Source organism: Centropristis striata, chromosome 23, assembly GCF_030273125.1.
Source record: "Centropristis striata isolate RG_2023a ecotype Rhode Island chromosome 23, C.striata_1.0, whole genome shotgun sequence".
NCBI classification, from domain to species: Eukaryota; Metazoa; Chordata; class Actinopteri; order Perciformes; family Serranidae; genus Centropristis; species Centropristis striata.
In genome coordinates this window covers 19,126,857-19,151,877 of record NC_081539.1, presented here as the reverse complement: position 1 = coordinate 19,151,877, position 25,021 = coordinate 19,126,857, and the positions used below count along the sequence as shown (strand labels likewise).

General features: G+C 37.8%; 4 protein-coding genes across 5 annotated transcripts; all 4 read right to left on the bottom strand.

Moving 5' to 3' along the window:
- Window positions 1–773: 773 nt before the first annotated feature.
- si:dkey-118j18.2 (uncharacterized) lies at window positions 774–13,378 on the bottom strand. The gene is made up of 5 exons (XM_059327204.1): window positions 12,151–13,378; window positions 11,789–11,891; window positions 11,514–11,673; window positions 6,512–6,644; window positions 774–3,022 (listed from the first exon to the last, which is right to left on the bottom strand). Exons 2-5 carry the CDS (start codon window positions 11,806–11,808, stop codon window positions 2,811–2,813), a joined length of 525 nt encoding a protein of 174 aa, XP_059183187.1. The 5' UTR covers window positions 11,809–11,891; window positions 12,151–13,378; the 3' UTR covers window positions 774–2,810.
- A 354-nt stretch (window positions 13,379–13,732) lies between these two features.
- Window positions 13,733–18,702, bottom strand: timm21 (translocase of inner mitochondrial membrane 21). The gene is made up of 6 exons (XM_059327374.1): window positions 18,151–18,702; window positions 16,352–16,414; window positions 16,157–16,254; window positions 15,923–15,996; window positions 15,701–15,806; window positions 13,733–14,191 (listed from the first exon to the last, which is right to left on the bottom strand). Exons 1-6 carry the CDS (start codon window positions 18,470–18,472, stop codon window positions 14,069–14,071), a joined length of 786 nt encoding a protein of 261 aa, XP_059183357.1. The 5' UTR covers window positions 18,473–18,702; the 3' UTR covers window positions 13,733–14,068.
- Window positions 18,703–20,076: 1,374 nt separating this feature from the next.
- LOC131962192 (zinc finger protein 582-like) lies at window positions 20,077–22,656 on the bottom strand. Of its 2 annotated transcripts, XM_059327161.1 has the most exons (3): window positions 22,397–22,656; window positions 21,521–22,249; window positions 20,077–20,768 (listed from the first exon to the last, which is right to left on the bottom strand). In XM_059327161.1, the coding sequence occupies exons 1-3, from the start codon at window positions 22,566–22,568 to the stop codon at window positions 20,701–20,703; spliced, it is 969 nt and encodes a 322-aa protein (XP_059183144.1). In that variant the 5' UTR covers window positions 22,569–22,656; the 3' UTR covers window positions 20,077–20,700. The 2 variants fall into 2 exon arrangements, with proteins under 2 accessions (XP_059183144.1, XP_059183143.1); XM_059327160.1 differs by lacking the exon at window positions 20,077–20,768 and having other exon boundaries at window positions 20,776–22,249.
- A 481-nt stretch (window positions 22,657–23,137) lies between these two features.
- LOC131962196 (zinc finger protein 699-like) lies at window positions 23,138–24,712 on the bottom strand. The gene has a single exon (XM_059327164.1). It carries the CDS (start codon window positions 24,109–24,111, stop codon window positions 23,179–23,181), a length of 933 nt encoding a protein of 310 aa, XP_059183147.1. The 5' UTR covers window positions 24,112–24,712; the 3' UTR covers window positions 23,138–23,178.
- Between the last annotated feature and the right edge of the window lie 309 nt (window positions 24,713–25,021).

Genomic DNA, 25,021 nt, shown 5'->3' with positions numbered 1-25,021 from the left:
TGAGAGGTTAAGCATTTGAGTTTGTTAAAAGGTGAAATCATTTTTTATCATGCCGTATATAAGCTACATATTTTCTACAACTGAAGAATACAGATTGTTTATGGGCTACAGCAATGATAAATTAATGTTAAATGTTAAGAAATAATTTCGTATAACTTTTTTGTCACAGCCACAGGGAGCTCCAGAGCCAGCGGTTGCCTACCCCTGCCCTAACCCCACTGGCTGGTAGTCAGGTGGGTTTTAAGAGGTTAAATATATTGTCTTTGCACAGTTTCAATCGAACATTTGTCACAAAGTATAAGTAAATGATCACATTCTGTTTAAGTTTTAGAGATTGGCCCATCTTTTTTGGAATCGGGGTTGGGACTGTTTCGAGCACCACCTTGGTCAAGTTTCCAGGCGAGCTGAGCAGATAGGATGGGGTGGAGTTAAAACAGCAGAACACGGATTGATCATTAGTGCGAGACAGGAAATCCTGCATAAACCCACATTTTAAAATGGCCCAATTCTACACTTTACATTACTGCAGCATACAAAGTGAGTGCAGACATTCCTCGACTTGGCGACTGTCATGTTGAAGATTATGTCCTACGGCAATCAGATGAGATGAGAAAGCTGCAGGTACCATCAGCAGTGGGAAAAAGAAATAAAGGAATCTACCAAAAGGAGGTTGAGTCAGACCATGCAGTAGAACAGAAATACAAGACAAACCTTTTTAAAATCTGCTTGAAACAGAAACAAACACAAAGTAAAGCAAGAAAACACCAGCGCAATTATGAACAACAGTTTAATACAGAAGACGGATTTCTCCCGAATCAAAACACAAAAGTCAATTCCCCTTAACTCACAACGCTACTGAGTGGAGATCTGATACATCAACCACCATGGGAATGAACATGAAGTGAACAAACAGGACGTACATTACAGTGGGAGCCTTTAACACTATGGTTTAGGTGTTCAATCGCCTCCATGCTGCTGCTGTTAGTGATGTCAACAGAGTTCAAAGTTACATTCAGATTTGTACCTTCTGTTGCATGCTTCAGATTTTGAAATCACAGGAGAGATTTTATTTTAAAGGCGTCATTCAGCAATCCCCCACGATTTGTCATCACAATACGAAGAATCATCATTAAAACACATTTCAAATTCTCAAAGATCCCCTTTTATATACTTTCCCCAAAGGCCCCAAATACATTTATACAGCATTCATTTTGTTTTTCTTTCTTGTGTTTTTTTCCTAATGTTCAGAAACTGTACACAGATTATATTGTTGCTGAAACAAAACACGGGAGGTGGATCATTTGGGAGCATCTTGATACAGTGTCATTTCCGGATTCTTTTAAATGCAGTGATACAAAAAAGCAACAAAAAAAAGCAGTAACAACAACCCTTCCCAAAGCAATACTATACCAGAAAATATAAACACAAGAAATACACAAAGTTGGCTGACCTCTACCAGCCTGTGGCAGAATAACATGACAAGGAACAGATGCTCTTGTTACAAAAACAAAAACATTTTTGGTTAGTCTTTAGCAACAATTATGAAAAAAAGTAATAACTGAGTTTTGTTGATGATTTTTTTTAGCCTTTAGCTCCAAAAATAGGTTGGGCCTTAGCTCACAGCCCTGTTTTTTTTCTGCTTCTTAAGCTCACCATTACAATTCATAACTGACGTGATTATCATACTGCTCAATCTACAACTATAGAAAATGTGTTTTTGTATGTTGAGGGACAAAGCAACAATTTCTAGAGACCTGTTGTCCAATTCCACAACTTTTAAAAAACACAAGAAAATGCATGTTTATCCTGTTTGCACTCATTCTTTCTGGCATATAGGTGCTAATTTAAAGCAGCAACAGACAGAACCCCACAGCAGAGGTGCTCGTCAGCAGAGAACAGTCTCCCGTCTACTGCCACAAAGAGTTCATTTATTTTACCAAGTTGTTCCGCTTGTCCTCACTCACTTCCCTTCATAGATGTAATAGGCACTTGAATTGCCTAATGTCCCACTATAATCACCGTGATATATTAAACATAACCAGTTATGCTAATGAGGTAATTATTTAAGACAATTAGTGCATTCATTATCAGATAGTTCTCCGTCTACATACTTTGTCTTCAAATAACACATGTGCAGCTTTAATGAAGCATTTAGAGTAATAACAGTTTGCAGAAGTTGAATGTGCACATTTTTGCAGCAAGTTGCACAAAATCTAATTAGACTGTCTACACTATGAATAGTCTATAATGCACCATTATTAAGTCACTGTATTTAGAACAAAGTCTAGAGACACACACAAAGATTGGAACAGTAGACGGAACTAAATAATATTCATTTCCCCAATCATGCTTGTAGAACGAGACAATTGGTTTAGATCTGTGAAAGGAAGTGGCCACAGCAGGGAATAACTTTATAAAACAGAAAGTATCTGTATTTCTGCTTATCTGTATCTCGCTGATTCCCTTTGAGCTCCGAGGTCAAGGATATTATCCTCATCCTAGCTGGGAGGCAGGTTCTGCAGTGCTGACTGAGGCACACAGGCTTGCTGATGTCATCTGTTATTGCCGAACTCATCAGATGACCACTTTTTTTTTCTTTTTACACAATACAAAGTAGAAAAACAACTTGGATCTAAAAACCACCAAACACACATGCATTCTCACACACACACACACACACACACACGCACACACACTCGCATCCAAATAAACATCTGCTCTCATGTGATGAGAGTTAGGCTGGCAACGATCACTGAGGTTGAATGTAGGAAGGCAGTGCATGGAAAAGGCAAATTGGCATCAGGGATTGATTAGGTGGGCCTGCTCTGTGGCTCACTGTGGCTCACAGGGACGTCTTGCTGACTGACTTGTGTAGGGGGAGACAATGTGTACGGGGGTGGGGCTTCGTTTACGCTAATGGTGTCTCCCTCAGAAATGAGGGGAGGAGGATGGGAGGGACGAGGAGCGTCGGCGTCGTCGCCATTTGCGCACTCGCTGTATGGAGGGGGCTTCAGGTCATCCTCTGAAAGGAAAGGAGAAAACAGGTTAACCAATGGATCAGCACTCTGAAATATAAAAACTAGATTAGTGGTGCACGATTCATTAAAATAATATCTTGATTCATGCAGGCAATCATATTTTTATGTGTCAATAATTCTGCTGCATTTGTGCTAGTGAGGAGCTCCACTGTATCAAAACAACACTTCCAATTTCTCCCTTAGCTGCAACACCAAATGACAAGTGTGTGTTACACGGCGTGACAGACTCCACAACAACAGAGGGGCAGGACATTGATGTAAATAAATCTTACATGTTTCAGCTATACAGAAGCAGAATGCAGTGACAGAATACTTTTTAAGAAATAACAAAAATGTGTCAGAATCTCCAAATCCCAGTGATGGTGAGGAAGAACAGACAAAATGTTGTTGAAAAAAACTGACTCATTTTCCGTTTTGAATTTCTTCTTGTGGCCAAGTTGTTATCTTAGTCTACTGTCTGCTCAAATAATGTTCTGGTTTGCTGCACTCTTGATACAAAATTTACCCATTACCATCTTTGCAACCGCGGTACGCCCTCTCTCCCTCCATGTCTATTTTTGGATATCTGATGTTAGACACCTCAAATAGCTACAAAATTGCAATTTGATGCAAAAAACAAAAACAAAAAACAGAATGCAAAGTTGTGTCTGTGCAGAGGCTTTAGAAAAGTGCAGGATTGAGCCAATGGATGGCTGACCGTCATTGGCCAATGTGCCCAAAACCTTGAATTTAAAGCCTCCTGTCTAAGTCCTGACTGTGTTCAACCACAACACATAAAGTTGGTGGTCTGTGGTTTGTGCCAGGTTGTTGATAAACCAATATTTCTGTATTTTGTCTGATGTTACAATACCAAATCTATGGCTTTGATGTGATACCTTTCTGAAATATTTCTATAACAATATAATGTGATTACAAAGCAAACACCTAAGTTGAGCAGTTCAGATGGAGCGTAAAACTGCATTACAGAAGACAAAACAAAAACCCATAAAATGATAATAAATTCTGATGAAGCTCTGTGAGAAGCTGAGGATGGAAAAGCTGATAAAATCAGGAAAACAGCAGAGTAATTGTAGCGGTCCTGAGTCGAAGAGACATTTGTAACAAAGATAAAATAAAAACATACATGGAAAGAGTACAAAAAAATATAATATCATCCATGGGGATTTTTCTCTGTGGACATCATGATGTGCTCAGCTCTCATAGGACGCAAAGCTAAACTACAGTTATTATGATACATGTAAGCAGCATTAACAAAGTTAAAATATGTATATTACAGCAAGCTCTGAGACACCCTCTGGTATCTCCAATTAGAAAAAAAGTATAACGTGGGGACAAAAATGACGTTGCAACGTGTAATAAAATTAGCGCTGAAATGTCACCTCTTCCACCCGCTGTAACCACATCCTGCTGTCACACAGAATGAGCACTCCAAAATTCAAAATCAAATTAGATGGCACTGGCAAAAGAGGAGACTCTGAATCTTGATACAAAGATCCAACAGCTGACACCTTGGTAACTTGTGTCTTTTTTTTTTTTTTTTAAACTCACGATGACATGTTTAGAAACATGAATAGTGGAACATAGAATAAAGGAACTCAAAAAATGGTAAAAATCAACCAGCAGTATGTTGACTACATGAGCCTCTCAGTGGAACAAGTTTTTTTCCCTTAGCTTTGCCTCTGCAAGCAAAGCTAAGAACAGACAACACAAATGAGTTAACTCTCAACTTAACTTACACAGGAACAGCAGACATGAAGGCCTGTCCCTCTGGCAGACAAAAAAACCCTCGATGCTCTTGATTTGATTATGATTAAGCTACTGATAAGGAGTAATTTGTGTTTTTAAAGCAAACATAGATCTTTGGAGGGCTGGGACAATTTGCTTTTCTGCTCTGATCCTATCCCGATCATTGGCTGACAACGCAATATGTATATAAGTATTGCAGTTTGATATTATGATTTACTGCAATTTTTGCTTACTTTTTCAAGACCACACCATGGAAAAAGTTTAATCATACACTTGTTGGGGCTGCATATGAGGCATATATCCAAAAACAATGCTCATCACATGCCTGTCAGTCTTTCTGACTTCTTTCAGTAGCATCATATACACAAACTTAATAGAAAAGTGGTAAACAAAATGTACAACAGAATAAAAATAGACTGTTCAAGCTAGTTGCAGTGTTTTCTTTCCCATACATTGGTCTATTTGTGGTGAGCATGGTCAGACCATACGCCATCTTGTACTTTCTCACTTCGCTTTTGTTTTTCTTGGAACGGATGTGACACCACATTACTCATAGACTACCAAAATAAAAGCAGTAAGTCCCTTCTATCTCCGCACTGACTAAAAATGCAAATTGACCCAATACTAATATGGGAATCAATTTTTCCCTGACTCCTGGCACTATGCCCACACATATTTCTGAGCTCATTTAAGCCAGAAGAGACAAGTTTACCAATATAAGTACTGTACTTCAGTATAGGACTGCAGACTCCACCTAGGGTTAATTTGCTGGTTGTGGCAATCGCCCCTACAATCAGTAAGGCACAGACTGGCAATCACTGCAATGATTCTGATGGAGTCATAATGCTGGTGGTGTTAACCAAGATGGTGGCAAGTATTTGTCATGAATACTTCCAAGAAAGCGCACAACAGTCACTGATTGGTTTACGTGTGGGTTAGGTTAAAGGAGTAGTAGTTTTGGTCTTACACTGGACTTACACTCATGTGAAAAGGGTTTTGCTGCACCCATGGGGGCAGTGACAAAGGCTCTGTTTATGCTGTAACCAACGACACAGGTGACGTGCACCATGGGCTGTTTGAGTTTCAAATGCCAGTAGAGATCGTTCAAAGAGATTAACATTTACATTTAGTCATTTAGCGCTCATTTAGCATAAGTCGCTTTTATCCAAAGCGACTTAAAGGAAAAAATGGGAACAATCAAGGTATAGTGCAATAAGAGCCATTAGTGCAGCAATGAGTGCTAGTGACAATTCTTTAAGGAGTAGAATTGTGGTGTGGTGCTAGGAGAGAAGATGCTCTCTGAAGAGCTGGGTCTTCATGAGTTTTTTTTTTTTTTTTTTTTTTTTAAAAAGGTAGAGAAGGACGCCCATGCTCTGGTAGGAACTGGTAGTTTAAAAAAAACAAACAAAAAAACCTGTGGCGTGTAGAAGCAAAGGCTCAGTTATTTTCTCCTTCACGTATCAAAGCCATTTCCACTGAAAACTTTCTCACAGTGACCTCTGCTTTTTATCACAGCAAGGGAAATACGTAGCAACCGCAGAGAATACTCAGCGCAGGGCGGACTTTCCCCTTACTGCCACTGTGGCTTACAGGAAATTATGAATGAAGAAGTAGAAGGGGTAAAAAAAAAAGCAGAAAGCAATCTCCCCAGCTGAACTTTGATGCACTTGGGGAATGAGGAAGCAGCAAATGCATGGTACTGTGTTAAAAGAGTGTGTGTGCGCTACCTCCAGAGACTGCTTCATACGGTGGGGGCATGTCCAGGTGGGAGAAGGATGCAGCTGGTGGCAGCGCTGTGGAGGGCTCCTCTATTGACAGGTCATCTTGAACACCGTACCAGCTAGGCCACACAGATGTTTGCTGCAGAGGGAAGGAAACACAGCAAGAGTTAATGTTACGCAAAAAAAAGCAGAAGCACTTATAAATACACCGGTGCACATAAATCTATTAGCAGTGTTGATATTTGTATATTTGGCTTTAGCTAACACCATTAGGATACCAACCAGGCTGGTTTTACTGCACACATCTCTAGAGAAGACATTGCTGCTGGTAATTATAATCACTAAACAAACAGTAAGACAGTGTTCTTGGAGAGGAATGAATGAGACAGTTGGTGTGCTGGGCTGCCAGTATTATACCTCTTCTCTGTGTTTAAACATGTGTTTTCCAACAACGAGATGACCAGTATGGAACGTTTTCAGCCCAAACATGACGAGCCGTGTCAATCCCCCATAAAGTCGTTTACACATCTACCAGTAAACCGCAAAAAACAGGCAGTGATTTACATCACAGTGATCTACATTACACCGGCCTATGAGACTGTTAATACAAATGTCCAAGATATATTTTTATAATTACGTAAATAAACATACTGAAATTGCATGCCAGACATGCAACAAAAATCAGCATTTGAATGATGATTTTAAATTTCAATGTTGACTTTATGAAAGAAGCTTCAAACTATTCAGTACATTAGTTAGTTATTTTTTAATATGATATGGAATTAGACCATATCACATGTATGGATATAGCTCAATTTTTTTTCTTTTATATATAAATGCTGCACTTACTAGGGTTTGTCATATTTACTTCTTTTGTAATGTTCTTTTCTCATATAAATATATTTATTTCAGAAAAAGTTTGGCCTATTATGTTTCATAGGCTATTTTTATTTAAGATATTATTTCATTTAAATGTATTTATGTTCACTTAAATAAACGGATTCAATAAGACGACTTGTGAGATGTCATATTTGGCTTTGACTTTGACTGAACATTTGCTCTCACTTTGCGATAAAAAATATTGGGATATATATCATATATCTATATTGAGCCTAAATATATTGGAATATGACTTTTGGTCCATATCGCCCAGCCCTAACATTAGTAAACACATCTAAGGTTTGAGCATTATAAGCTGTCTTCTGTGAAGAAGCTCTCAATGTGTTTTTAATGATTGACGCCTTTGCAGAACGAGATCTTAATTACTTCAAAATTGCCATCCTGTTGTTGTGGGCGTGATAGACAGTGATGAAGAAAGATGCAGCACAAACAGACCACACCGAGTTCAAGATAATTACCACACAAATAACCTATAATAGTCACTGCTATTTCTGTAGGCCTAAAACACCGGAGCAGACCAAATAAGATGAAGTCTAATCATCTACAAACAATTAATCTCCTCCATTACTCTCTAGGGCTTTCATGCATCAAAAGTTTTTCCTCATAGCTCTACTGGGTTCACTTCATCTTTTCAGGTAGCTGCGAATAAGACTATCCAAGAGGCTTAGTGAGTGATACTACATCAAGAGTCCCCCCCCCCCCACACTATGTTTGATTCATTTAAGCTCAGGACTCGAGTCGTCTTGGCCTCCCTCCAGAAAACTTTCAGGGTGCCGGGTTATGGATGACCGCGGGGCCTCCCTGCTGCACATTCCATTAAAATCTAAACAGGGAACATTATACACCAGAGACGGCAGAGGGAACAAGGGGGAGAGGAAGAAAGGAAGAGGAACAGCAAAAAAAGTAAACGAAAGAGGAGAAAAGGGAAGGATGTAGGAGAGGTTGAAAAAGCAAATAGAAGAGCTGTGGAACAAGGACAGATAAGGGGCTGGAGGTATGGGAGAAAAGGTAGAAATAGCAAAAAGAGAAAAAATGAGTGTGAGGAAGAGGTAGAAGGGCTTCTGGGGTGGTTAATGGCTAATTCAAAAACTCTGAAGACAATTTTTTCAACTCCACATATTAATTGCCATGTTTTTCTCTAGTCTTGTTGAAGTGTATGTCCATTATTTATCATTTCAACAGCGAAGAAAGAATTTATTAGAACAGATTTTTCACTGTGTCAAACATTTCAGTACACCGTTGGTATTCCCCACATTGGCCCCACGTGTATTGCTAATTAGACACAAAAAAATGTCAACCTTAAACTGGATTTGACTTCAGCTAAAGATCAGACAAATATTTCAGATAGAACACAAGATATTATAACTGGTCTGGGAAAACCCAAGACCAGGCACCTCTCAGTTTCAATATTATCATTTATTTATTTTTACAACTGGGCCACTTCCTGTTGCACAAATATTCCAAACATTGCTAAAAATATCGTTGTCTGTGCCTCTTAGATGCAACTACTGCAATGATAAATATCTCAAAAGCTGGGGCAGTGTCAAGATGAACGGGAAATGACTAAATTGACTTTTTATGCACACCTCCATTTAAATGAATCATTTCCTAGAGAAATGTGTCAATGCCTTTGAAAGTGGGCAGAGAGGGCGAGAGTTTGGAGTGAGTTAGAAAAACGTCAGAGAAACCTGTTTTATTTGATTCACGGAGCATATTTTGGGAATGTTCTAAATCATGGAGATTGCTTCCAGGTGTTTTAGAGAGGCAGTAAAGCAGAAAGGCCCAGGGGGAAGCATGATCACGATGGCTGTCTAAACCTGTAGCATAGCTGTCCATACAAAAGACTCCATACAAACTGATGTTGAGGAAAGGCATTGCTATTCTACACGCATCACTGAAAATATCAATACATGTAAAAATACATTCAACTAGAGCTAGCACTTGAAGGGAACAATAAAAGATAAGCCTGCATTTTGTGGCCAAAATATGTCATCCAAGTAATTAAATTACTTAAATAGCAGCTCAAACTAGCCACATAAACTCACAATCTCAAACAAATTAAAGATGAGATGAGACCACATTATCTCGTGATTTTCAAGGGACAGGATACGTAAACTAAGATTTCAAGGAGAAATTGCATTCAACGCAAAGAACCTGTGTGACTGACAGCTGGACGTTTTGAGATGTAAAGATATAACGAGCTCTTCAAAGAGACATACATTGCTGTCAGTCAACGCCTGCCTTGCTGTCTGTGTCATTACTGATATTTGCACACAAAAATTTCACATGCATGGTTGAAATTTTACAAACTTGTTCCAAAAAAGAAAAAAGTAACAGTCAGACTTTCTAAACTGAATAACTGTCCTGCCAGACCTCTGTTGTCAACAAGGTCAGACAAACTCAACAGGAATATGTATGCATTCAGGTACATGCTAACCAGACACGTGTGCTTATACATCTACACACTTGCTCAGCATGTCAGTCAAAGTGAAATGCAGCCTTTCTCATCGTTCTACTAAGGGTGAAAGTGACGGTCTGTAAACCACATGCCCTCTCAAGAGAGAGCAAACAACTCCTCTGCAAAAATGTAACACAACTGTGACCTTATTTGACTTTCTCTTACTCCAGCAAACTCCAGTTGGATGAAGAAGGTGACAGTTCTGAGAACAGGGCCGGACCAGTTTCAATGTGTCCGTCACTGCGCTAAACAAAGCTTAAGTAGGTAAAGAGGAACTACACGCTTATTTTATTCTCATTGTACATAGAATACAATAGATTCTTGTTGGCAGGTGATGTTATCAGGATTACCAAACAACATTCACACAAAATTAGCTTGGATTTGAAAGTTTGGTTCAGCTGAATTATCTGGCCTCTCCCTCACTGTGACAAAATAGGCTAGACTGAGGTCTGTTATGCAAGTTAAGCTATTAAAAGATATTGGGGGCAATTGAACAGTAATGTTAACTGAAATAAACAGTGTGGCTACTTTGTACTGACAGTCTCTTGTACAACACATGTAAACAAACAACGACTCTCTCAAAAGGACCATAAATGTGTTTCTAGTGACTGTCAAAGCTCCTGCACATTTCAAGTCTTTCCAGCCGAGGAACAGAGTCTGACAGTAGTTTCTCATGGCTGGATAGCTCTGACTACCAGCTCTATGTCAATGTCCTTGAGTGGTGGTCAGTCAGTGTCCCCCTGTGTCACTTGAACCTCCTTTTCTGACTGCAGTCACACCAAATCAGGTGTTTTTGGAACGAGGGGAACAGGGTTGTTGGAGGTAGTAACAACGCTGCAAAGGTTGAGCCAACGTCTGTGTTAAAAGGTACAGCCATGGTGGGTCAAAAGGTGACAATAACAAAAACAGCCAATGTCAATAGAAACCAACATTTCTGGAAAAGGGTCAATATCGGTTGACCAATATATCGGTGTTGCTCTAATTATCTTCTCCTCTTTCTCTCCCTCTCTATTACATATACACACACACCTTGGAGAGCGATGCATAAAGAATGTGACATTCTCAGCACCGTTGTTTGGTTCAGTGTAAAAAAGCAAATTACACCATTCATTACACCAATATAGCAGAATATTTGTAAATCTCTACACTGTGTCACTCTGTTGCATTTTTAAAAATGCAGGGGAAAAAGGGCTCTAGAAGAATTTGAGATTGTAGTTATACTTTAAGCTCACTGTGAACAAGGTCACTTGTTCAGTTGAACAGCAACTTTTTGAGCTACAACAACCAAAAATGGTTCCATTACAATAATGAAATCAAGCAGACGCGCCTTTAGTACAATGTTTCTGTCCAGGCATGAGCTTGGACACCCACTCCGACCACCAGGGTTATCAAGAAAAAAACTCTTTGTATCTTCGCAAATCACAAGGGTGCCAAATGGCAACTTCTTCTGAAAGTTGGCTCCTATATTACTCAGCAAACCATACTCAAGTCTCTCAGCCAACATGAAAAGATTCTCTGTATTACAAAACCTTACAGTCTGCCACAATAAAGAGATATTCTGGAGGTGCAAAACCACTTGAGTAGTTGGCAGCTAGGTTATATCTTTCAAATGTAGGATGCTTTTGTGTGTATGTTGGGGTTTGGACTTACACTCTGTCTCTCACACATCTGATGAAGGTAGGCCCTTCCTCCAACAATGACTATCTGAGCATTGCGTGGGTTGCTCAAATATGCTGCCAGTTGCCTCTGTCTTGACCGGTACCAGCACACATAAAAGAATATCTTGATAATGATGAATATAATAACAACTCTGTAAAGGAAATGAGAAGGGGAGTGAGAAGGAGATGGCAACTTTACACATGAGCTTCAAACTCTAGTAAGATGGGAAAAAAAGGTGTAATCATTTCTACATCAGTTATACTCACATGTACCAGTACAGCTCCATTTGTGTGTGTTGTCAATCAGTGAGTAGAGGCTCTCATAGCTGGGAAACAACTTGCTGATCTCTGGCCAATACCACAACTTGCCCTGAAAGCATAAAGAATTTGGGGATTTTTTTTTACCCCTTAGAGGCTAAAATTATTAGCTTGCATTCTTTAATCAATTATAGATACATTTTAAAATACCAGACGCTAAGATGATCTCATCGGCTGAACTACGTTGAGTTAAATGTGAAAGCACTTTCTGTAACTTAAAACAGATGGTAAGTTTAGCACGACAGCTCCTCCGTTTACTGAGCTACCTCACTTAGCTAAATGCAAACACAAGAAAGGGGTTTTGAACTTACTGTATAGTGACAACTCGGCCTTGTGAGTTAGCTGGAAATGTGTGCCATGTCCCTTATCGTTTCGAAGATACGATGCAAGGAGAGCTTCAGGAACCAGCTGAGGCTACAGCTAATTTAGCTAGGCTATCGTGTAACAGATAGCAGGCCACAACAACAACAGCAGCCCTTACTCTATTTACCCACGCCGAGAGCAAAACAACAACTGAAACTGACCTTCTTTGTGAACATATCTCCTTGGTCTTATATAAAAGGCTACCAGATAGTTACTACGCAAGCTACTCGTTAACGTAACATTGAAGAAAAACACCAAAACTAGTCATACAGAGTTTAAGCTAGCGTTGACTGGCTCAGCACATCCCTGTGCGTTAACACTGCCTTTGGTTTAACAGTGGGCGGAACGACTGCTGCCTTTAGTGCTTCCCGTAAGCTGCTCCCCCACAATACACACGTAGATATTATAATTAATCGCTTAGTTTTTGTGTTGAAGTGTTGTTGTTGCTGCTAGAAAATGTATTTCGATTTTTTTGTGACCGTTGTATTAAAGTCAAACAGCACGGAGCTCCATTGTACAGAAAGCCCATCTCAGGTAGCTTCATGTTTAATTTACAAAAAAAAATGTAAGTAGGCTATGCCCCTTGAAAAAAGTACCGAACAGTTTTATTAAACGATTCAAATAGCAATACGCTATCTGCCTCCCCGAAGATTACATCTTTATATCAGCGTTGTAACAAATTAATTATTAATATTTTTAAAGGTCTTTCTATGGTGATTGCTGTGGCGTTGTATTTAGGTCCATCGTGAATGTAAATATTTCCGAGGGTCATTAAAGGTAGCATAGGTTCGTCTCACAAAAGAAACAAAATCAAAAACGTGTCATCAATAATGTCTTCACATTATACATGGATACACATATTTATTACTAAAATAATGTACAAATTGAAGGGACTGGCGGGATTACATTTAACTGGAATTGTACCTTTTATGATTAACGTACATGTGACAAATAAAATGTATTGATATATAAACGTATCAAAGGTGTATTTAAGAGACAAGAGTATTCCAACCATTAAATGGGTGTTCGTCGGGTTTCATCGTGATAGTACAATGATCAATAAAACTGCATGTTCAAATGTTTGTAAAACGTAAATAAACCATATATTGTAAAATAATCTAAAAGGTCATATCAGGTCTTTCATATCTCTCGACTCTTTGCCTCCATCTTGTGGCCAATGTTTTGTATTGCAACCTACAAAAGGACCATCAAAGGACAATACTTTTGCAGTAGATAAAGACTAAAATACATATGTAAATAGGGAAGAAATGCACGAAATTAACTAACTGGATGTGACAGCTAATTTCTAAGCAGCCCAGAGATGGTAAGGAAACTGAAGGGAAGGAATCTACGCCATTTTCAAGCTCTCTAAAATGACACACTTAAGTTTTTTTTAAACAAATGTTTTATAAGGGTTTTGTTAAAATAACTGCCAAAGCCCAAGTTAAACCATAAATCCAATTCAATAAAGCTTAAGATCAATCATAATGTCACCCATGGTTTTCAACCCAACAAAACAAAAAACTAGTATTTTGTTTCATGTTTGTTTCTGTGCATTTAACAGACAAACACTTTATTACAATTTAAAAGCATTACAGGTCATTTCAAAATTCAGGACATCCTGTAGTCTTTTAGTCAAAAAGTGATTCGTAGCATGTGTATTATTTATAAAACAATAACACATGATTTTTGGTGAAAGTCTTCACCAAATGCTCAATTGCTGTTGTGGTAAAGTTAAAACAAGCCAAATGTGTTGATGTTTAATACAGCAGCCTTTAATGGCAAATTAAAGTTCCATTTCCAGGAAATCTTCAGCTATTCATCCAATAACACAAACACATTTTATCACATTTTCATTACGCCTTTTCAAATTAGTGACAAATTGGAGTCCATTATCTTTCGGTTATCTTCCACAATGATGGTTCGTCTTGGGTAGGTGTCCACTTCCACAAATATGTAACGAAACTCGTATTTTCCAGTTTCGGGACTCTGTGTAATAACAAAAAGTTAAAACAGCACCTCAACTGGTGGATATCTGTAAAAACATTTTGAAGTAAAGTCAAGTCGAGTCAAAGTTTATTTATAGAGCACATTTGAAAAAAACAACCTCAGTTGACCAAAATGCTGTGCAGTTATTAAAATACAATACAAATCATACACAAATATAGTTATAAATAAAAACAATGAAAGCAATACTAAAAACAGTAAAACAATAAAATAGTAATAAAAACTCAATCCAAAAACAGTCAGAGATAAAAAATAAAATAAAAAGGTAAAAAGGTAAAAAAAAAAAAAAAAGCCAAGGATTCTTGCCTAGCTGGGACTGAACGCCAAGGAGAATACATAGGTTTTTAATAATGTTTTAAAGTGCTCAAAAGACTGTGCAGCCCTGGCTCTGTCCCCACGAGTACAGAGTCTGGACCGCGGTACGACCAGGAGCACTTGGTTAGACGACCTAAGTGCTCTGGAAGCAGTGGCGGTTCTACACAGGGGCCTACAGGGGCCACTGCCCCTGTAAAGAAGCCCTTGGTCCCTGCTGTGGCCCCTGTGTCAAATTAATAATAAAATGATCAATTTATAACGATGAACGACGGAAAAATTCTTACCTATTTTTTGTTCAAACAATATATCATTGTACACAAAAGGAACCCAGAATGTGTATATTGTATAATAGTTTAATTGTGCAATAAAAGCTAAATATAAAGATCATTCTCACTGTACTGCACTTTCAAAATAAAAAAAAGTAATTGTGCACAAAAAAGAGAAATGTCATTGACGTACAAAAATAACTGTTAATGTTGGTAAGTCTCATTGTTTCAATCAATGTAGTTCTTCCAAATATGAGGCTTTTAGCTAAAATTTGAATGCATAAATATCATTTTTGACGATTTTTAATGTGCCCCTCTGATTAAACACTGGCCCCTCCTTGGCCCCCGCAGTAAAATTGGTCTAGAACCGCCACTGTCTGGAAGTACTGTGGGGTTTTAAAAGCTCTGATAAATAAGACGGTGCCAGACCATTTAAGCACTTAAAAACAATTAATAAAACCTTAAACTGGATCCTAAAATTTACAGGTAGCCAGTGCAAAGATTCGCGGATGGGGGTAATGTGCCCACGCCGTTTCTTTCCAGTCAGCAGGCGGGCGGCTGCATTTTGGACAACCTGTAAGCGGCGCACTGCTGACTGGTCAAGACCAACAAACAAAGAGTTACAGTAGTCTGGGCGTGATGTAATGAACGTGTGGATGACTCGCTCAAAGTCATTCATGGGAAGATAAGTCTTTACTTTTGACAGTAGTCGTAGCTGGAAGAAGCTAGTTTTCACTGTTGAGCTTATCTGTTGAGTAAACTTGAAGTCAGTGTCCAGAATAACACCAAGTCTAATGCCCATATTTAGTCTTTGCTGTCACGTGTGAAATTACTTATAACTTATTTTTATTTTTCTTAAATATTGGCAAAGCTCAACATGAACTGAATTTTAACAAAGAAATGTACCAACCTCTTTTGACTCTGAGTGTACAGTTCCTTTGAGGCCTGGCTCAGAGCCTTCAATGTAAAACTTCAGCCTCATATGCTTCAGTCCATCCTTCAGGTACTCATGATGACTGAGGTGGAAACACACAAACAAGATACAAATACTCTTACACAAATGTGCAGCTTACTCATTAAATCATGTAAGAATACTCAACATCTTATTTACACAAAGTAACAACATTCCCACCTGACTTGCTGCCTCCTCCCTCGACGAGTTGTCTCTCCATAACACTTGATTGGCTCCCCAAATGCACCAATCACCTACATATTCAATACACAAAAAATGTGTTTTTGCACTTTACTTTTCAGCAGGAGATGAAATCAAGGTTTTGTACTGAACTCCATGCAGAATAGGTAACACACAAACCAATAATTCACAATAAACTCAGTGCATTGAGATACTTTTTGATCTCATTCTCACCTCTGGGTCTAACTTGACTTTGTTGAAGGCTTTCCCATAGACTTTATTTGGACTTGAGGAGGAGAACAGCTCCTGGAACACCACATATAACAGCCCACCTGAAACACACACAGAACAGCACATATTAGTGCCCATATACATGACTGAACTTGAAATGAGTGATACATGTGCTTGAAATTTTGAGGTTGTAGTCACCCGTCACTCCAATCCCGATGAGTACTACAATCAAGTAGGTGAAGTCTCTTCCAGCTTCTTTCACTGGAAGAACAATCAGTCAACTATAACAGTTTGGCACTTTATCATGTAAAATTTCCAAACATTTGCTGGTTACTCTTAAATAAATAGTGCTTTATTTGGCTTCTCTTGGATCAGATTTTGAAGATTTTGCATTGAGCTCTGGTCAGTTGTGACTGTGATTTGTCACAATTTTGAAACTTTCAATAGACTCGATATTATAACAATTAAGACTTATATGAAAATGATTAGATCACAGTCTGTAAATAACAAAGAGGTAAAAACAATCTTGCTACCTGAACTGTCATGTCTTGAGTGTTACCCTTCTCTGCATTTGAAAAAAGCCAACCTGTATTTGAATTTCAATGCAGTATCTGTTTGATATGGAGTAAGGATGGTCTCAGATCTATTATTACCAGTGGTGGCAAAAGTATTGACATCCCTTACTTAAGTAAAAGTACTAATACCACACTGTGGAATACCTCAACTACAAGTAAAAGTCTTGCATTCAAAACTTACTTCAGTAAAAATAAAACAGCATCAGCATCAAAATGTACTTAAGGTATCAAAAGTGAAAGAACTCATTATACAGAACGGACCCACTCAGGTTGTTAAATATATTCTAAATATATTATTAGATTGTTTGTATTGATGCATTTATGGAAGCAGCGTTTTGATTTTGTAACAATAGGGCTCATTTTAACTACTTAATATAATGTGATGAGGTTTAATTAAAAAAAAAAAAGTCTAATCACTTTAAATTGATTATGTTTTTTATGTTAAATCTTGAGCTGAAAAGTAACTTAAGACAGCAGCTAAATGTAGTAGAGTAAAAAGTACAATATTTGCCTCAAAATGTCGTGGAAATATTCAAGTAAAGTTCGTCAAAACTGTACTTAAACGTACAGTACTTGAGTAAATGTACTTCGTTATATTCCACCACTGATTATTATCGTCACACTGTTAAAATAATCGTCTAAGTCATTTTATATCAAAATTGTTTTTTTTTTGCCTAAATCATCTCATGACGCCAGCCACCTATGGTAAAATCACCTACATCCTCAGTTGATCAGATCATGTGATTTTACCCCTTTAAGATAATGGCCAGTCATGTCAAGTGTGTGTATTTATTATGCCTAAGTCAAAATAAATTGTGACTTAGGTAATTTTTTGAACATGCCTTTGTGACGTAAGAAAGATATGGTAACACTTTATTTTGAAGGTGTCTACATAAGAGTGACATGAGCGTGTCATAAACATGACATGGGATGTGTCATGAACATTAATGACACTTTGAAGTAACATTAATGCTCATGATACTTGTCATGTCATGTTTCTGACAGGCTTGTGTGACTCTTATGTAGGCACCTTCAAAATAAAGTGTTACCATATCTTGCTTAAGTCACAAAGGCATGTTAAAAAAATGTCATTTATTTCTCTTAAGTTACATCATTTACACACAGTGTTATTACTGTGCCAATAGCCATCCTTTGTTACATCCTTTTGGAGTGAAATGATCAATAAATGTCATATGTTACACTTTGAGAAGTTTTTTGTGTTTCCTGCAAAACTTGAAAAAATGAGTCTTGTAAAAAAAAAAAAAGACTCGTCTTTTAAGTGTTAGCACAAATGCATACATATTTATGAATCCAAGTTTTAAAAATATCTTTAAAAACATTCTATTTCCATACTGAGTAGTAAAATATTCCATTGTAAACACACAACACTGCCTAAGAAAATATCATGAGTGCCTCGCTTGCCTTTTTGTCCAGCTGAGGGCTTTGGGCTCCCACTCTGGTACCTGGAGACCGACCTGTCTCTGTCCTCAGGGCTGCTCTGATTCCTGGCAGTAGAGTCCAGTGAAATCAACCTCCGCCTCTGTGCCTGAATGAAGCAGCTCAGCACTGGAAAGGCACAAGGAGCCTCCACTCTCCTGTGGAGGCTCAGTCTCGACACTTTAGTAGATATTGTCCTGTGTGAGTGAATGAGCAAACTGACTTGTGTGCGTTTGCTGTACTGTGCTGCTGTCTGTTGTAGATTCCGCTGCAGAGCTTTCAATATCAGCGTGTAAGCCATGATCATGTCCTCTGTGAGTTACCTGCACAGTAAGCTAGCAAGTAGCAGAGTTAGCGCGTGTTTTGGCGACACTTCATAAAGCTGTAAAAACTCAAATACACTTACTCCAAGCTAAAGTATTATGAAATAAAGCATTGTATGTTATTAATGGACAACTTACAACACAAACTAACCTACAACTCGGACATGTTGTGCTACAGGGGCAGGCTGTCAGATAAGTGTTATTTGTAGTCCTGCGCATACTTTAGTCGTCACGTACCCTTCAAGGGAATCATGGGAGGCTGAGTTTTTAAGCAGAGACGCGATAGGGATTTTAATTTGTATTTATTTATTTATTTATTACAGTTACAAAGAAGAAGAAACAGGTTACGGAAAGATAAACAATGCAAAAAATAAAATAGAAGTAAATAATATTTTAAAAATAAAATAGAAGAATAATTAAATGGAAAAGAATGAAACAAAAAACAAACATGTTTAAGACATTAAACACATTAAGTGCATATGTTCACAGCTTTCTTGTTTTGTAGACAGGAGAGAGTTGAGATATACTGTTCAAATTCTGACTTCAACAAAAATAAATTTGTATTTTTTACTTGAAAACTTACATTTGTGCATGTGGTATTTGGCAAAAAGAAAAATTTAATTTATGCATCATCATCCTTCTTTTTGTGATCAAAACAGCCAAATATGCCATTTTTATAATTCAAAGTAAACCCAATGAATATATTTGTGTTAACCAACGAGGCAATGTCCTTCCAGAGTTTGTATGTGAATTCACAAGACCAAAATCAGGGAAAAAATTATCACCATGAATCTTCCCCAATTGATGACTTACATTGAGATAATCATTTTTTTTTTGGAATTGCAAGTTTCCTGAAATGCTATGTTTAAATATGAACATTATCAAAACAGAAATCTGAACACTGGCTATTTATTTTCTTGACATTAGATTTTCACAGAGGAGATTTTGGATATCTTCTTCAATCACTCCATAAATCATACAACAATAATATATTTGTATTTATGAATGTGCAAATTAGGAATTGTTTAATGCTAACTTTTGGTAAATTTAGGAGATTTGTGAAGATGGAAATCAAGATCTCAATGCATATTTTGGATGTTTTCTCTCTACCAGTCTGAAAGAACATGCTATGGATGCAAAATAGCCCAAAAAAACAAACAAACACAATTGCACAGTGCAAGAAAAAACAATGCTTTTTGCCTGTACTTAACTATGTAGGTCTTTGTATTATTCAATCGTTTTCTTTCAACTTGACCTGCAAATAACTATTTTAATCGTAACTGTCAAAAGGTGATGAAGAATGACAATACTGCTTACATGCTATTATTAATTATTAAAATTGTGCTTTTTTTTCTTCCAATTTTAACCTTATTTCCTTTCCTTCAGTGTATAGTGTATAGGTCAGCCTGTCAGTCTTTTGAATGTTCTTAAACACACAGCATTCAGTCATCCATGTCACACCTTCAGTTTAACAGCCACTATTACACTCACTGTGAAATAGATTCCCAAGGTAAAAGACTGTGTTCTGAGAAATGTGGTTCAGACATATTGTAACATTATGTAAATACAACACACACTGATGGCAAAAGTGAGCAGTTAGTTTTATTGAAATAAAGACCTTGTCTGCGTTTTCAGTTCCTTGCCTGTATGAGTTACAATTTGAGTGAGTTCACATGTGGCTTTTCTATTTCTGCTTGATCTGAAATCTCTTCCGCATGTTTTGCAAGTACATAGAGATTATGCAGTGTATTAAAAAAATAACAAAAAGGTGGCACAGTGATACAATGATCAAAAATAGGAGTACAACTAACAAACAAAATGATCACAGCATTACTTCAACAACCACAGTGCATGTGAAATTACATTTTCTACCTGATTTGGGAGATTGTGATTGCTTTAAGGTATTACTGTTGCTAGTAGAGATACAAGTAATATAAAAGGGGAACTTGATATTAAGTTATTGATGTCTGATATACATATGGAATATATTTTACATTCAGTTAGATATTTTGCTATTACAAAACTCTCCACGTGAGTTTCAGCTCCACGGTTTCTCCTGTGTGTATTAATCCTCAGGTGTATCTTCTTCTTCTTGTTTCATCTGAATGGATTTTCTAGAATTCCTCTGACGTTGCACAATCCTTTCCCGCAGGTCTTGCCAACATACAGCTTCTCACCAGTGTGATGTCTTCTCGTGTGGACATTCAAATAATCACCACAGCTGAAATCTTTCACTATATGGCTTCTCACCTGTGTGGATACTCGCATGCCTGGTCAATGCTGAAAGGTTGAAGACGTTTCATAGATGAACATTTGGCAAAACCGACAACCATCAAAATCATAATAAAACTTTAACAACCATCACTGGGCACTCACCGTTTAATTATTATTTGACTTTAATTTGGGAAATTACGATTGTTTCAAAATACAGAAATATAAATCCACATACAGCCACATGAAGGCAACTTTACACTTAATTATAGACATCCCATCTTCATATAAAGTGTCTTACACTCAGTCACAGAGATGTTCCTGTTATAAGTGTATTTCATTCAGTTAGTGAACACATCTCTACAGGGGTTTCAGCTCTTGTGTATACTTATCTTCATTCAAGAAAAACTTGTTTCAAAAAGTACAGTGATGATGTTACTCCTCACTTGTGTGGGTTCAAACAGAAAACCTCTTGTCTGTATGTAGATATGTAGGCTCTTCTTATTTGGACATTTATACCAACCATATGTCTGAAATCTTGCCCACCTTTCAAGTTTACAGCTTCTCACCTGTGTGGCTACTCAAGTGCTTTGTGAATGTTGAACGGTGAGAGAATGTGTTACCACAGGTATTACACAGGTACGGCTTTTCACCTGTGTGGGTTCTCATGTGGGCTTTCAAATCACTTGTACCATTGAAACGTTTCCCACATATTTTACAGGTATACGGCTTCTCACCTGTGTGGATTCTCATGTGAATTTTCAAATCGTTACTACCTTTGAAATCTTTGCCACATGTTATACAACTATACGGCTTCTCACCTGTGTGGATTCTCGAATGCCTTGTCAATGCAGAAAGGTCAAAGAATCTTTTCCCACAGGTCTTGCAAAGGTACGGCTTCTCACCTGTGTGGGTTCTCATGTGGACTTTTAAAACACCGTTACTTATGAACCCTTTCCCACAAATTAAGCAAGGATATGGCTTCTCACCTGTGTGGGTTCTCATGTGATACTTTACTGATGATATCCCACTGTAACTTTTCCCACATATTTTGCAAGAAAATGGTTTCTCACCTGTGTGGACAGTCACGTGTCTTTGCAAAAATGAATTGTTCTGAAAATCTTTTTCCTGTATCACACATCTGACTGACTCTTTACCTGTTTGAGTATCACAGAGACTCTCTGACAGGTCAGCATCGTCTATATTGTTACTGTGACTTCTGCTCTTGCAATGTCTCTTGTTCGATCCTGTATCTGCACTTGAGACAGAGTCTTTAAGCTCTTCCTCCACAAACTGAGTTTCATTGATACTCAAGTCATCACTGTGGTCACTCAGCTCATAAGTTGAAGTCAACATGAAGGTTTCAGTCTCCTGCTTCAGTACATGCTGCTCTCCCTCCTGACTGGTGCACGGTTCCTCCTGTTCCTCTTCAATCTGTAGAGGATCTGAGTCTTGATCTTGTTCCAGACTGGAGCTCCTCTCCTGAATACAGAGCTGCTGCTGGTCAGACAGACCCTCCTCCTCCTTACAGACATGTTGCTGTGGGAGTTCTGGAGGGACACACAACAAAAGAGATATTGCACCGTTAAAATAACAGACAAAGCCGAAAAAATACAACACGTCTTTAAACCACTAGGATCCTACAGGAGACACACTCCCTTGTTAGTATATTTAAATACCATTGAGGTTTTACCTACCTATAATGTTTAAATCTGTTTGGGGTTTCCAAACGTTATCCAACAGTCTGCGCTGACGGTCGAGCTCTTCCTCGTACTCGATGATAGTTTTTGCAAAAACTCCGAATATTTCTTCAGCAGCAGCTGTTAGTCGCTCGTTGACAAACTGCCTCAAATACTCAGCTGAAGACATTGTTGTTTAGTAACACATTAAGTTATTATCTGCACTGCGACTACAGCACTGTCTTCCCGCAGATGCAATACGGACAGGCACCGACTGTGTTGTTTACTTCCGCTGAGTGTCACGCTGTTAAGTTCCGACAGTGAAAGTTGCTGATGCTTTTCTTTCCGCCTTTAATTGATGACAATTTATTAACATCAGCAACATGGATAAATTATGTATATCTAAATCATTTATTTATTTTATAATTTTATCATTTATTATTTATTTTATTTATATATATATGTATATATGTATGTATGTATATATATATATATATATATATATATATATATATATATATATATATATATATACACACACACATATATATATATATATATATACACACACACATATATATATAGCAACGTTTTTGCAATTATTTAATTTGATTTTTGTTAACTCTGCTGGGTGACTCACTGCTTTAATAGATTGGCTTTAACCAGAAACCAATTTAATAATTGATTAATAATGTCATATTTCTTTCAAAAAATAAAATAAAAAAGCAAAACATAGTCCAGATACAAAAGTGAGGAATTTTATTAGTCAGTCCCAGAGATGTTCCTGTTACAAGTGTATTTCATTCAGTTAATGAACATATCTCTGCAGGAGTTTCAGCTCTGTGGTTTCTCTTGTGTATATGAATTTTCAGGTGTCTTTTCAAATTGTTACCACAGTTGAAACGTTTCCCGCATGTTTTACACACATATGGTTTCTCACCTGTGTGGATTCTCATGTGGGCTTTCAAAACACCACTAGATCTGTAATCTTTCCCACATGTTTTGCAAGAATATGGCTTCTCACCTGTGTGCGTTTTTAAATGATATTTCAATGAGCTTGTCCCACTCAATCTTTTCCCACATGTTTTACAGGAATATGGTTTCTCACCTGTGTGGATTCTCATGTGTCTCTGCAAGAGTGAATTAAACACACAATCTTTTCCACATGTTTCACATTTGAAAGACTTTTTACCTGTTTGAGTATCACAGAGACTCTCTGACAGGTTGGTGTTGTCTATATTGTTACTGCTCTTGTGACGTCTCTTGTTTGTTTCTGACTCCACAATTGTAGTTGATCTAGATTCTTTAAGCTCATCATGCACAAACGGAGTTTCATCGATTCTCAAGTCCAGAGTCTGATCATCACTGTGGTCACTCTCCTCATAAGTAGAAGTCAACATGAAGATTTCAGTCTGCTGCTTCAGTACATGCTGCTCTCCCTCCTGACTGGTGCACGGTTCCTCCTGTTCCTCTTTAACCTGAGGATCTGGGTCCTCTTGGTCCAGACTGGAGCTCCTCTCCTGAATACAGAGCTGCTGCTGGTCAGACAGACCCTCCTCCTCCTTACAGACATGTTGCTGTGGGAGCTCTGGAGGGACACACAACAAAAGAGATATTACACCGTAGAAAAACAGACCCTGAGCAGAAAAATACAACACGTCTTCAAACCACCACAACCCTACGAGAGATGCACCGCTTTGTTTGTTTTTTAAGACCTTCAACCATTTAGACATCTATCCACTGTAACTTTATTTTGGGTCGATCTCTTCCTCGTACTTAACAATAGTTTTTCCAGAAACTCTGAATATCTCTTTAGCAGCTGCTGACAAACTGACTGTCTCAGATACTCAACTGAAGAAATTGTTTTCAATTACAAATAAAGTCATTATCCGATTCAAGATTAAACTCTTTCCTGCCACTTCATTCTGCTAAAGCTATGAGTGCTTGTGTTGTTTACTTCTGCTCACTGTAACAATGCTAAGTTCCAACAATGGAGGTGCAGGAGCTTTTTGTGATGGCATTTTATTCAAAACGTGTTCTTCATCAATTGCAAGGATGTACATCTACATTACTTCATCCCACACACACAAAAACTGTATTATTACATAACCATTAACATTACCTGGCAGAAATCTATTTTGTTACATCCCAGATAATTATATCATAAAACCCTATATTTGAAAAAATATATATATGACATGAAATGGATCAGCATCAGTAGAACATTGTGATATGGGGCACTGAATTTACCTTTCAATAGACCACAAATGAGACAATATATAAGTGACTTTCAAGACACTAATGTCAACTGGAGGAGGTGGTGGAGAGATGCACTGTCAAGATATTCCAGGCCATCCTGAAATACCCAGATCATCAGCTACACAAAACCTTTATCGACCAAAAAAACAGCAGTGGACGGCTCCTCTCTCTCCGTTGCAGGATGGAGAGATTCAAAAGATCCTTCGCTCCTACAGCCATCAGGCTGTCTCATTCTTCAAGAGATTCTACCAAGAGATTCTAACTGAATTTCAGCTCGGGGATGAATAAAGTCATTTTGATTTGATTGATTGAACCCATCTGTCCCAAAACGTGAAGCACAGAGCAAGTGCTCAGGAAGTCGGGTAATGAAGTATAACAAGTGTG